This window comes from Athene noctua, chromosome 30 (genome assembly GCF_965140245.1).
Source record: "Athene noctua chromosome 30, bAthNoc1.hap1.1, whole genome shotgun sequence".
Lineage (NCBI taxonomy): Eukaryota > Metazoa > Chordata > Aves > Strigiformes > Strigidae > Athene > Athene noctua.
Genome location: NC_134066.1, coordinates 3040507 through 3053251, shown reverse-complemented (window position 1 = coordinate 3053251; position 12745 = coordinate 3040507). Strand labels below are relative to the sequence as shown.

Here is a 12745-nt window from a genome sequence, read left to right as displayed (position 1 = left end):
CTCTGCCGGGCTGGCGGGGCCCCGGCTCCCCCGCGCCATCTGCTCCCCGGCCACGTGCCGGGAGCCCCTGGGGCAGCTGCCGGCTGTGCCGGCGGCACGGCAGAGCCCACCCCGGGGCCGGCCCCCGCCGGGAGCCCCCGCTCCTGGGGCTCTGGGTCGTGGGGAGCGTTTGATGCTCCCGGGGGGTGAAGGTCACCGGCAGCTCCTGCCCGGGCCCGGCCGAGCAGCTCCGGGGCTCCAGCTCCTGCTCACGGTGACACGAGGCCGGATCCTGCCTCGGCGCTGCCACGGGGGGGGGACAGGGCCCGGGTCTGTGCCGGGGCCGTGCCATGGGGTGCGGGTTCCCCAGCGGCTGGGGGGCGACTGCAGCTGAGGCAGCACCGGCTGTCGCCCACCTCGGAGGCGTCGCTGTCCCCGGGGAGCAGCGGGCTGTGCCGGGGCCCCGCGGGGTCACCGAGCTGCTCGAGAGGGGCCGGCGCTTCGCTGGGAAACAGCCCCCGTGGGGGCCCTGGGCAGGAGCCCAGCGGAGCCCCCGCGGTCTCACCCCGGCACAGGGGCTCCGGGGTGGCAGCACCGGGGAGCCGGTGTGGGAAGAAGCGCGGGCAGGTGGCCAGCGGGGTCCCTCGGTGGTGGCCATCCCTGGGGACGCTGGAGCGCGGTGACGAGCTCCGCTCGCGCAGGTGGCAGCTCGTCCCGCCGGAGCCGCTGGGCCTGGGCCAGCTCGCGGCAGAGGCTGCTGCGCCGGGGGCCCGGCGAGGGGCGTCGCGGTCCCGGGGGGCTTCTGCTGTCGCTCCTCGCCCTCCCCGGCCCCGCCACGTTTCCCTCAAGCTCCGTGTCAGGAGCTCGCCCTGCCCTGGGCTCCCCGCGGGGAGCAGCTCTGCCCCAGCGCAGGACCGGAGGGTCCCTGCCCTCCCCAAGCCCCGGCGGCGGGTGGGAGGGCCGGGTGTTCGCGGCAGCCCCGGTCCCCACCGGCAGCTGATCCTGGTGCCTCTTCTCCCTTCCACAGAAATGGAAACAAACAACCATTTTAACTTCACTGGCCTTTCCTCTGCACCCGCTGCCTCAGGACCGAAACCCACGCCTGCCTCAGGGGACAGCCCCTTCGCCCACGGCTCCCCGCTCAGCTTCCCCCCGCAAGGGAAAAGTAAGTGTCCCCGCGGGGCCGGCGCAGCCCGGGGTCGTGGGGACAGGGGCCGGGGTCTGTCGCGTGCCCACCGCCGCCTTGGCCTAGAAAAGCGGCCGCGCCGGAGCAGGTCCCTGCGTGGATTTGGCGGGTCAGCTGATCCGGCGCAGCCCTGCCAAGCGCTCGGCTAATCCCGGCACCCCGCGGCGCTCGGCCCACCGCCGCCGCAGCCCCACCGTGGGGCCGGTTTCGCTGAGCTGCGCCGGGGGGGTCTCAGCGGTGCGACCGCCCAGCTCCGCGCAGGCGCAGGGGATGGTCATACGGCGGGGCTGGGGGCTCGGGGGCTGCTGGGCCCCATCGTCCATCTGCCCTCCAACCCTCTCGTCCGCCGCCGGCGGGGACTCGGCGCGAGGGAGGGCGTTGAGAACGGCCCCCGCGGTGCCGCTGACCCCCCTGTCTCTGCTCTGGCTCCTTCCAGGTCTGAACGGGGGCATGAATGTCAATGGCTTCTCTACTGTATCTCACCCCAGTACTTCAGGGACCTTCTCCCCCAGCTCGCCGCCCGCCGGCACGCCGCCCCTCCGCCCCTACGACTGCCTCTGGGACTACGCGCCGTACCCGCCCGCCGGCGCCGGCGGCCTCAAGGACGGCAGCCCCCCCGCCCCCCCGCTCTCGGGCCTCGGACAGTTCCCGCTCAACGGCGTGGCCGGGGGGTCCCGGCCGGCGTCCCCGGGGCACGGCACTAACCTGCGGGGTGCCGGGCAGGAGTTCTGGGGCAACGGCACCCCCGGCCCCATGGGGCTGAACTTCGACTCGCAGGAGCTGTACGACTCCTTCCACGACCAGAGCTTCGAGCTGATGCCGAACGGGCCGGGCGGCTTCTACACGGCTGCCCAGCCCTCGCCCATGCTGGGCTCCGGCCCCCAGCCCTTCTCGCTGCCGCCGCAGGAGCCGGGCGCCGGCGCCGGAGACGCCGATGCCGCAGCCAAAGAGCTGCCCCCCGCCATGGCGGAGAACGGGGGCGGGCTGGTGGGCAGCCTGGAGCTGGAGGAGGCGCAGCCAGGTAGGAGCACGGCGCTGCCGGGGGGGTGCCGTGTCCTGGAGTGGAGTCGGGTGTCTCGTGCTCCCCGGGGAGCCCCGACCCCCCCGACCCGCCGGCCCCGCGTCCCGGCGGAGGTTTGGCCTCGCACAACCTGGGGTTAGCGCTGGGGTCTCGTTAAACGGGGCAGGACACGGCGCGTTCCCCCGGCCCGGGTGCTGGGGGGGGCGCTGGGTGCTGGGCGGGGAACGGCGGCGGCTGGTGGCGGGCGATGCCCCGGGGCGGGGGGGCCGGGCCGCGGCCTCTGTCTCCGTCACCTCCCGCAGCCCCCGGGTCTGTTTTCGGTCGTTTTTTCCCTTTAGACTTGAAGATTTGCGGCTACAACGGGTCTGCCCCCGGCGCGGTGCCGCTGGGGCAGGAGGGGCCCGTCCTGGCCCCCGGCGTGGGCAGCGGGTGCCTGGGGGACACGTCGCCCATCGCCCCGCGCCTGGAGGACACCCCCATCCTCGGGGAAGACCCCCTGGAGCCCTTCGAGTCCCTGGAGCGAGGTAGGGGGGTGCGGCCGGGGGGGCAGCTCCGGCCCCGCGGGGCGGCCGTGGCCGTGCGGAGGCTCCGGGCAGGGGCGGGCCCGCGTCCTCCCGCGCCTCCTCCGCCGCGCTCCGGCCTTCCCTCCCTCCCTGCCGGCTCCGTGACGAGGCGGTTCCTCGGCGCCTCAACTTCCGCGCTGGGAGCAGCCCCCGCCGCCGCCTCGGCCATTTTGGGCTCCGCCGCTTCCCGGAGGAGGGGGCGTGGCTGGGGGCGCCGGAGCCCCTTAACCCCTCTGCTGCCGGTGGGGGGGCCCGGCCGCGCCCCCCGGGAGCGGAGATGTGGGTCTGTGTGCCCCCCCGCCCGGTCCCGGTGCTCACCCCCCCGCCCCCCCAGACCCCGGCACCGGGGACCTGTACGCGATGGACGACTCGCAGCTGGTGACCGACAAGTCCCCCCTGGAGGCGCCCCCCGACCTGCGCTGCGCCAGCCCCCCCCTGCACGCCGCCAGCCCCTTCAGCCTGCTGCCCGCCAGCCCCCCGCCCGCCCGGCTGCTGGCCGGCCCCGCCTCGCCGCCCCCCCTGCACGGTACGGGCCGGGCCGGTGCCCCCGGGCGGCCGCCAGCCCCCCCCCCCCCGCGCCGGGGAGGGGGTGGCCACGCCGCCGGCCTCGTCCTGCCCCCGCGGCACCTTCGTGTCCGGGCACAGCGCGGGGGGGGGCCGCTGCCGGGGATCCCCCCGGGAATGAAGGGTGGCGCGGGCACGGGGGTCCGCTGGGTGCCGCGGCGGGGGGGGGGATGCGCAGGCACATGGCCCCCGGGCCAGGCGGGGGCTCTCTGGTGCCATGGGCGGAGCAGGAAGGCGGCGGCGCCCCGCGGTGCCGCCCCTGACCTTGGCTCCGCAGACGGCGGCGGCGACCTCGGCGGCGGCGGCCACGCGGGGCTGGAGGGGCTCGACCCTCCGCTGGGGCCCGAGTCCCCGGCCCCGTCCGCGGAGGAGGAGGAGGAGGAGGAGGAGGAGGCCGCCGACAGCTGTCCCGAGGCTTCGGCCGTGCCGGAGGCGGGGAGCGGGGAGGCCGCCCCGCTGAGCACGGCGGCGGCAGGTAAGGCCGAGCCCCCCCGCGGGAGCCCCCCCGGGCCGCGCGCCCCGGCCCAGCGCCCCGTCCCCTCTCGCCCAGGTGACGGCCCCCGCCGGCGCATCGCCACGCAGGACGAGGTGCGCTTCCCGCTGCAGCACGGGTACGTGGCCCCGGCCCCCCCTCCCCGCGGCCGGCCCCGCGCCCCCCCGCCCCGCGCTGAGGCTCCCTGTGCCCAGGTGGAGACGGGAGGTGCGGATCAAGAAGGGGAACCACCGCTGGCAGGGCGAGACCTGGTACTACGGGCCCTGCGGGAAGAGGATGAAGCAGTTCCCGGAGGTGATCAAGGTACGGGCCCGGGGGGAGCGGGGTGGGGGCCGACGCGGGGCCCCGCTCCGCCACAGTGCCGCCAGAGCCCCCGGCTGCAGCGGACGGACGCGGCTGGGCCCCCATCGCGGCCTTCCTCCTCCTCCTCCTCCCCCCCCAGTACCTGAGCAGGAACGTGGTGCAGGACGTCCGGCGCGAGCACTTCAGCTTCAGCCCCCGCATGCCGGTGGGAGATTTCTACGAGGAGCGGGACACCCCGGAGGTGGGTCTGGGGGCTGCAGAGCCCCCCTGTGCCCCCCCCTCACTGTGCTGCGGGGGGTGACCCGGGTTTGCGCCGCAGGGCCTGCAGTGGGTGAAGCTGAGCCCCGAGGAGATCCCCTCGCGCATCCAGGCCATCACGGGCAAGCGTGGGCGACCCCGCAACGCCGAGAAGGCCAAGGCCAAGGAGCCGCCGGCTGCGAAACGCGGCCGGGGCCGTCCTCCCAAGGTCAAGATGGTCGACTTGCTGAGCAAGACGGACGCGCGGCTGCTGAAGAGGCTGGAAGCCCAAGGTACCCCCAGCCCGGCCCCGGGAGGCTGGTGCAGCCCCTCGCAGCCTGGCGCTGGTGGGACCCCCGCGGCCTGTTCACTGTCGTCCCCCCGCCCCCCCTTTGCTCTCACAGAGGTGCTCAGTGACGAGGACAAGCTGAAAATGAGCAAAATCAAGAAGAAAATGAGGCGGAAGGTACGAGCGGCTGTGCAGGACTCGGGGCGGCTCTGGGGCCTCTCCGGGTCTGGGAAGGCCACCGGGTCCCTGAGCTGGGCTTGTCCCTTCCAGGCCAAGAACAAGCAGAAGCAGGAAGCCAAAGCGCCCAGAGCGAAGGAGGCCAAGAAGAAGTCCAAGGTGAGTCCGCGGGGTCCGAGGGGGCTGGCGCGGGGCGAGGAGATGGAGCCGCTCTCCCCACGCGTCCTCCGGTCCGTCCTCAGGCCAAGGAGAAGAAGGGCAAACCCGAGAAGGGCAAGGACAAAGCGCGGCCCAAGGAGAAGAAGAGCAAAGGGCCCCGCAAGGCTGACAAGGGGCTGGTGGCCCAGCGGCGCCTGGAGGAGCGGCGGCGGCAGCAGCTCATCCTGGAGGAGATGAAGAAGCCCACGGAGGACATGTGCCTGGGGGACCATCAGGTGGGCTGGGGCGTGGGGGGCTCGGCTGGGCCCTGCCCTGGGCCTCGCCGGCCCTGACGGCCCCCCCTCTCCTCCCCCGCAGCCCCTGCCAGCCTTCTCCCGCATCCCGGGCCTCATTCTGCCCAGCCGCGCCTTCTCCAACTGCCTGACGGTCGTGGAGTTCCTGCAGAGCTACGGCAAGGTCCTGGGCTTCGACCCGGCCAAGGACGTGCCCAGCCTGTGCGTGCTGCAGGAGGGGCTGCTGGGGGTGGGCGACAGCGCCGGGGAGGTGCAGGACCTGCTGGTGCGGCTGCTGCAGGCCGCGCTCTACGACCCCGGGCTGCCGCCGTACTGCCAGGTGAGCCCCGGCCCTGCCCGTTGGGGTCTCAGAGCCGGGGAGGCCCCAGCTGCTGCCGCCTCAGGGCAGGGGGATCCAGGTTTCGGAGCTCTTGGTGCCCCCTGCGCCCTCTCCCTGTGCCCGCCGGCCCCTGGCAGCCCTTGGGGTGCTCCTGCCTGGCTCTGCCCAGCTGCCTGGGACCCCCCCCCGCCTCGTTCCCCCTCGGGCTCAGGTTCCTGGCCTGCTTTTCCCACCCGCAGGGTGCGGGTGTTCTCCCCTCGTTTTTATCCCTCCTGGTGATCCCCACCATGGGGCAGGAGGCGACTCCCCGAAACCCCCTCTCTGCCCTGCCTAGTCCCTGAAGATCCTGGGGGAGAAGGTGTCGGAGATCAGCCTGAACCGCGACACCGTCTCCGAGATCCTGCGCTGCTTCCTGACGGCGTACGGGGCGGGCGAGGACCTGTGCGAGGGGCTGCGGACCAAACCCTTCCAGGCGCTGCCGCCGGAGAAGAAAGCCGCCATCCTGGGCTTCCTGGTGAACGAGCTCAACAGCAGCGCCCTCATCATCAGGTGGGCGCGGGGGGGCCGCCACGCGCTGCGGGCGCTGCGGGCGCCGTGGTGCTCGGCGGGGGCTCCCTTCCTTCCCCCCGCCACAGCCAGCTCCCCCTCTCCTCGCAGCGAGATCGACAAGACCCTGGAGAACATGTCCAACTACAGGAAGAACAAGTGGATCATCGAGGGCCGACTGCGCAGGTGGGTGGGTGAGGGGGGGCGGCGGGGGGGTCCCAGCGTGAGTTTTTGGGCGCTGCGGGGCTCGGGGCGCGCGGGGATGGGTGGCGGACGCCTCTGCGGTGTCCCGGCAGGTTGAAGGTGGCTCTGGCCAAGAAGACGGGACGTCCCGAGTCGGAGATCACGGGCCTGGAGGACGGGCGGCGCCGGCGCAGCTCCCGCCTGACCGAGGAGACCGGCCTGGAGATGGAGGAGGAGGAGGAGACCCGCGGACGGAAATCCCGCAGGGAGGAGGAGGTGGGGTGGCCGCAGGGGACGGCGCGCTCGGGGGTCCCTTCCCCCCCCAGGCTGCGCTTCCCTGACGCGTCCCGTCCCCTCCGCAGGCCGACACGTCTGCGTCCAGCGTCCCCGAGCTGGAGAGGCAGATCGAGAAGCTGGCCAAGGTGAGCGGGCGGCGGAGGGCCGGGGCTCGGCCCCTGTGGGCGCCGCGGGGCCCCTCACGCCCTGCGCTCTCCCCACAGAGGCAGATGTTCTTCCGCAAGAAGCTGCTCCAGTCCTCGCAGACGCTGCGAGCGGCTTCGCTGGGCCAGGACCGGTACCGGCGGCGCTACTGGGTCCTGCCCCACCTGGGCGGCATCTTCGTGGAGGGCGCAGAGGGTGAGCTGGGGGGGCTGCGGGGGGGACCCCCGGCCAGGAGAGGACCCTGCTTCTCACCTCCTCCTCCTCCTTCTCCTGGCAGTGGCCGAGCCGCCGCCCCAGGAGCCCCCCGAGGAGAAGGCGTCCCCCCACGTCCCCCCGGTGAAGGAGGAGCCGGTGGACGTGCCCATCCCCAGCCGGACGAACTGCACGGCCTCGCGCTCCCGCGGCCGACCCCGCAAGAGCAAGGAGGAGCTGTCGCAGCACTGCGGGCCCAGGCCCCCCCCGGTCAACGGGGTCTTGGAGGAGTCGGTGCCGCTGGGGCAGAGCCAGCACGACCTCAGCCAGTCCGCCTTCCTCTCCTGGCTGAGCCAGACGCAGTCCTCCCTGCTCAAGGGCTCCGTTCTCACCCCAGACAGCAGCCCCGGCAAGGGGGATGCGGGGCTCCCGCCGCTCGAGGCCCCGGCGGACCCCGCGGAGGAGGAAGAAGAGGAGGAAGAGGAGGAGAGTGCCCCGGAGGCTGTAGAAAAGCGGGGACCCTGGTTCAACCTGCTGCCCCGGACGCCCTGCGACGACCAAGCTCCCCTCGCTACCTCCTCCGCCGAGCCCTCGCCACGAGCCACCGCGCAGCCCCGTGGCCAGCCCCGCGGCGAGCTGCCCAAGGCCTCGGCCCGGCAGGTATGTGCGTGGGCCCGCCCGGGGCAGCAGCGTGGGGCTGCGAGGGGCGGGGGGGAACTTCCCGGGGCGGCTGCAGGCGGGGAGCAGGGTGGGACCCACCGGGCACCCCGGGACAGCGCAGCGGGGGCTTGGTCCCGTTGCCCCCGACCCTCCAGGCCGAGCCTGCAAAGAAGCAAAACAGCCCCAGGGCCCGGGGGGCTCCGGGATCGGGGGCTGGGGGGTGGGTGCGTTCCCAGCCCTTCTGACGCGCGTGCCCCCCCCCAGCTGAACGGTCTCCCTGCGGACGACCCCGCGGCCCCCCTGCTCGCTTCCACGCCGGTGCACGCCGGCGCCCGGGCCCACGGCGCCTGCCCCAGGAGCCGGGGCAACCTGGAGAAGCTCCAGGACCTGCCGGGGCAGCCCAAGCGCCGAGGGCGGCCCCCAACCAAATTCTTCAAGCAGATCGAGCAGAAGTACCTGACGCAGCTGACGGAGCAGCCTGTTCCCCCCGGTGAGAGCGGGGACCCCGGGGCAGGGGCTGCGGCCGCCCGTGGCACGGTGCTGAGCGCGGTGCTGCCTTCCAGAGATGCAGAGCGGCTGGTGGTGGGTGCAGGACCCCGAGGAGCTGGAGGCGGTGGCTCGGGCGCTGCACCCGCGGGGCATCCGGGAGAAGGCGCTGCACAAGCACCTCACCAAGCACAAGGAGTTCCTGCGGGAGATCTGCCTGCGCAGCACCACCGGTAAGGGCTGCCCGCGCCGGGGGGCCGCTGCCCAAACCCTCCCCTGCTGAGGCCCCGCGCTGAGCCCCGCCGTGCCCCCCCTGTGCCCCCAGACCCCATCTTCCACCCGCGCCCCGAGGCGGCCGGCGCCGCCGTGTCTCAGGAAGCCCTGGCCCAGTGGTCGGTGATGGAGCGAGCCTACGAGACCGACCTCTCGGTGCTGCAGTGGGTGGAGGAGCTGGAGCAGCGCGTGCTGATGGCCGACCTGCAGATCCGGGTGGGTGCCGGCGCCGCCGCCGCCGCCGCCTCGCCCGGGCGCCCCCCCTGAGCCTCTCTCCCCCCGCAGGGCTGGACGTGCCCCGGCCCCGACTCCACGCGGGACGACCTGCGGTACTGCGAGCACAAAGTGGAGCCCCTGGAAGACATCACGGTGCGGAGCCGGCGGGAGGGGCTGCCGCTGCGGCGGGAGCGCACCAACCCCCTGGACCTGGCGGTGCTGCGCCTGGCGGCGCTGGAGCAGAACGTGGAGCGGCGCTACCTGAAGGAGCCGCTGTGGCCGCTGCACGAGGTGGTGCTGGAAAAGGCCGTGCTGAGCGGCCCCGAGGACCTGAGCCTGGGCCCCACCGAGATGTGAGCCCCGCGTCCGCCCCCTCCCCTCGGCCGCGCCGTCGGGGCGCGGGCGGCTCCGGCTGAGCCCCCCCCGTCCCCCCGCAGCGCCTACGAGATCACCCCCCGCGTCCGGACGTGGCGGCAGACGCTGGAGCGGTGCCGCAGCGCGGCCCAGGTCTCCCTCTGCATCTACCAGCTGGAGAAATCCATCGCCTGGGAGAAGTCGGTCAACAGAGTGGTGAGAGCCCGCGCCGCGCTGTGGGGGGGGGGCCGGGACCCCCCCCCCCGCCTCGGCTGAGCCCCCCCTCCCCGCAGACCTGCCTGGTGTGCCGGCGCGGGGACGACGACGAGCACCTGCTGCTGTGCGACGGCTGCGACCGCGGCTGCCACCTCTACTGCCACCGGCCCAAGATGACGGAGGTGCCCGAGGGCGACTGGTTCTGCTCCGTCTGCGTCTCCCGGGTAGGTCGGGGGGCAGCCCCCTGTGCCCCCCCCAGTGCCAGAGGTGACCTGGGCTCTGGCAGTGACCCCCGTGTCCCACCCCCCGCAGGCAGCGGAATACCAGGACCCCGTCTCGCCCCGTCGAGGCAAGAAACGGAAACGGGGGCGTCTCTTCGCGGGGAGCGTCGCCGAGGAGGAGGAGAGCCCGCGGCGCCGGGGGGCCCCCCGCCGCCGCGAGGGGCTGCCCCCCCCCTCCCGCCACGCCAGCGAGGGGCTGTCCCCCTCCAAGCGCCGGGGCGCGACGCTGCGGGGCCCCCCCAGCGACCTGACCTTCTGCGAGTGAGTGGGGCCGGGGGGGTGGCAGCCGGGGCCGCGCCCCCGGGGGCTCCCCCTGACCCTGTCACCCCCCCCCCCCCAGGATCATCCTGATGGAGATGGAGTCGCACGAGGACGCGTGGCCCTTCCTGGAGCCCGTCAACCCCCGCCTGGTCCCCGGCTACCGCAAGATCATCAAGAACCCCATGGACTTCGGCACCATGCGCACGCGGCTGCTGCGGGGCGGGTGAGCGCAGGGGTCCTTCCCGGGGGGCTGGGGTCCCTGCCGGGGATGGGGGGGTCTCTCCTGGGGGAGTGGGGGTCCCTCCCGGCGGGCTGGGGTCCCTGCCGGGGATGGGGGGGTCTCTCCTGGGGGAGTGGGGGTCCTTCCTGGGCCTGGGGGTCCCTCCTGGTGAGCGGGTGTCCCTCCCGAGGGGAACGGGAGCCCCTCCCGGCCTGGGGGTCCATCCTGGGGGCTGTGTGGGGGTCCCTCGGGGTCCCCAACCGCCCCCCCGCGCCGCTGCCCGCAGGTACTCGAGCTCGGAGGAGTTTGCGGCCGACGCCATGTTGGTGTTCGACAACTGCCAGACCTTCAACGAGGACGACTCGGCCGTGGGCAAGGCCGGACACGCCATGCGCAAGTTCTTCGAGAGCCGGTGGGAGGAGTTTTATCAGGGAAAACACGCTACTAACCCGTGAGGGGGCGGGCCGGCGCCCCCCCCGCCCGGCCGGGGCTGGGGTCCCCCCCGCGCCCCCCAAGAACTGACTCCTCTGGAGCTGATCTCGCTGCCTGCTGATCCCGTGGGGGGCCCCCCCAGGGCCGGCGCGAACGGGCCCCCCCCTTCCCGCCCCGCGGCGGGCACCCGCGGCCCCTTCCCGCTGCCCGGACCCCACCCCCCCAAACCACCCCCCCCCTTGTCCGGACCCCCCCCCCAGCACCACAAACTCACAGACTGTGTAAGCCAAAAAGAAAAAAAAAAGAGGTGTTTTTTTTCTTTCTTTCTTTTAAATTTTATTTTCTAATTAAGAACAGAAACAGCCCCCACGCCCCGCCACGCCCCCCCCCCCCGCCCCCAACCGAGGGGAGCGGCCCCCCCCGCTGGGAATATTTAATAATAGCAATAGTTCGTAGTGAATGTGTCCAAGCACTCCTGTGCAGCGTCTACATGCATTAACGGCCAGTAAAGTGGACTTAGCCCCCCCCCGCCTCGCCGCCCCGGCCGGGACCCCCCCCGCGCAGACACTTTATGAGGGGGGGGTTCCCCGGGGCAGCCCCCCCCCCGCTGCCCTCGGACCCGCGGCCGGGGCGGGCGCCGGCCCCTCCCCACCTGGCTCCAGGGACCAAACTGGGGAGGGTGGGGGGGCCCCGGCAGCCCCTTTCCCTGCCTCCACGTCTCAGGAAGAGCCCGGCCCCCCCCCCTGCCCCCCCCCCCCCCCCCAACACGGGGACCCCCGGGGCTGGGCCGGGGTCCTGGCCGCCCCCACGGCCCCGACTGGGATCCCTCAGGGACGCTACTGCAGGCCCCGGGGGGGGGCCCGGCCCCCCACCCCCCCCCAACATGGACTTGAAGCCTCAGGCGGGTGTTTGCCCCCCCCCAGACCCAAACTGGGTCGGGGGGGGGGATGCACTGGGTGGGCAGGAGGCCCCCCCCGGCTGGTGGGGGCCCAAGCTGGGGCAGGGGGTGTTCCCCCCCCCCCAACACACACCCCTGCCCCCGGGTCACCCCCGCACCGTGGGCAGCCAGGGAGGGGCCCGGGGCCCCCCCACCCCCCCGGCCAGGATATTACGGGTACTCGCTCTGGGGGTTCGGCGGGGCCGTGGGGGGGCCCCGGGCGCGTCCCCCCCCCGGCCCCACAGAGCACTGAAAACAACTCACCTACCTGGGCAGGAGGGGGCCCCGGCCGCGCCCCCCGCCCCCCCCGTCTCTCAAAGTAGCCTTTTTTCTATCAGATAACCTCAGAAACTTTTTATTTTATTTTATTTTTTTGCTTTGAAATAAGAGGTGGATTTGAAGTCTATTTGAACTGACTTTATATTACGCATAAATATTTATATTTTATCTAAATAACTTGCGCTGTAACAAACTTTTTTTGTGGTTTGTTTTTTAGTAAAGTTTCGGATCCGTCAGGTTTTTTTTTTGTTGTTTTTTTTTTTTTTTTTTTCCGTCGTGGGAAACTTTTCGGGAGTCTCCGTATCGTTCTCGTGTTTGTTCAGTTGAAGTTTGCCCCCCCCCCCCCCGGCCTCTATGCCCTGGTTTGACACCCCCTCTTACCCCCACACCCCCCCCCCCCCCACGGCCGGCATCTGCCCCCCCACTAGGCCCGGGGCCGGGGAGGGGGGGGGGGCCAGGGCCGTTTCTCTTCGCCCCCCCCCCCCCCCCCGCAGCCCCGGTACCCCCCGGCTGGGGGCTGCGGCGTCACCGGGAGCATCGTGTGTGTGTGTCCCCCCCCGGCTGCGGCCCCCCCCTCGCCCCCCCCAACCCGCCGGCCGCCTTTTCTATAACCAGCCGTGTCGTTTTAGTGACTTTTTGATAATGTACAGGTTTTTGTGAATTTAAATTTATTTCTTTCTATATTTTTAGGACCAATCTCATTTTTAATAAGGTTTCAGGAGGCGGGGGGGGGGGGCTGCGGCCCCCCCCCTCCCCGGCGCCTGTTGATGTCCCCACGAGCTGTAGGACCCCGCGTGTCGCGTTCGAGAATAAACGACTCACGTTTGATAGACACTCGCTGGTCCGAGCCCTCTGTGGGGAGCGGGGGGGGGCGGCTGGGGGGGCCCCGGGACCTGGGGGGGGCTGCGCTGACACACCCCCCCCCCCCCCCACACACACACACCGGAGAGATTTGCTTTTCTTGCCTTTTTATTTAAAAACAAAAACAAAAAAAAACCTCGAAGGGGAGGGGGGGGGGAAGCTGTCGGGGAGGGGGGGGCTGGGGGGGGGGTTTGGGGGGGCCGAGCGCGGAAGCAGGAGGAAGAAATACAAAACTAGAAACCTCTCGAGATTTAAAAAAAAGCAACTTAAAAACCTGTACAAAATGCGCTACGTATAAATTAAAGGGGTGGGGGGGGCCGGGGG

At 72.3% G+C, this 12745-nt stretch overlaps 1 protein-coding gene across 2 annotated transcripts; it reads left to right on the top strand.

Moving 5' to 3' along the window:
- The first annotated feature begins 1006 nt into the window (after nucleotides 1-1006).
- Nucleotides 1007-11955, top strand: BAZ2A (bromodomain adjacent to zinc finger domain 2A). 2 transcript variants are annotated; one of them, XM_074929402.1, is made up of 28 exons: nucleotides 1007-1144; nucleotides 1602-2186; nucleotides 2525-2710; nucleotides 3084-3275; nucleotides 3591-3788; nucleotides 3864-3924; nucleotides 4001-4109; nucleotides 4249-4350; nucleotides 4429-4639; nucleotides 4751-4812; nucleotides 4906-4971; nucleotides 5055-5246; nucleotides 5329-5583; nucleotides 5918-6132; nucleotides 6241-6315; nucleotides 6426-6588; nucleotides 6675-6734; nucleotides 6813-6948; nucleotides 7031-7605; nucleotides 7870-8095; nucleotides 8169-8324; nucleotides 8417-8580; nucleotides 8650-8933; nucleotides 9018-9150; nucleotides 9228-9374; nucleotides 9463-9692; nucleotides 9772-9915; nucleotides 10199-11955. In XM_074929402.1, exons 1-28 carry the CDS (start codon nucleotides 1009-1011, stop codon nucleotides 10365-10367), a joined length of 5232 nt encoding a protein of 1743 aa, XP_074785503.1. In that variant the 5' UTR covers nucleotides 1007-1008; the 3' UTR covers nucleotides 10368-11955. The 2 variants fall into 2 exon arrangements, with proteins under 2 accessions (XP_074785503.1, XP_074785502.1); XM_074929401.1 differs by having other exon boundaries at nucleotides 4751-4971.
- Nucleotides 11956-12745: the final 790 nt, after the last annotated feature.

Bases quoted from the DNA above. Each gene is read 5' to 3' on its own strand.
- BAZ2A (XM_074929401.1), top strand. From the start codon at position 1,009: ATGGAAACAAACAACCATTTTAACTTCACTGGCCTTTCCTCTGCACCC. The intron at 8,934-9,017 runs GTGAGCCCCGCG...GTCCCCCCGCAG, and splicing joins AGCCTGGGCCCCACCGAGAT to CGCCTACGAGATCACCCCCC. The intron at 9,151-9,227 runs GTGAGAGCCCGC...CCCTCCCCGCAG, and splicing joins AGAAGTCGGTCAACAGAGTG to ACCTGCCTGGTGTGCCGGCG.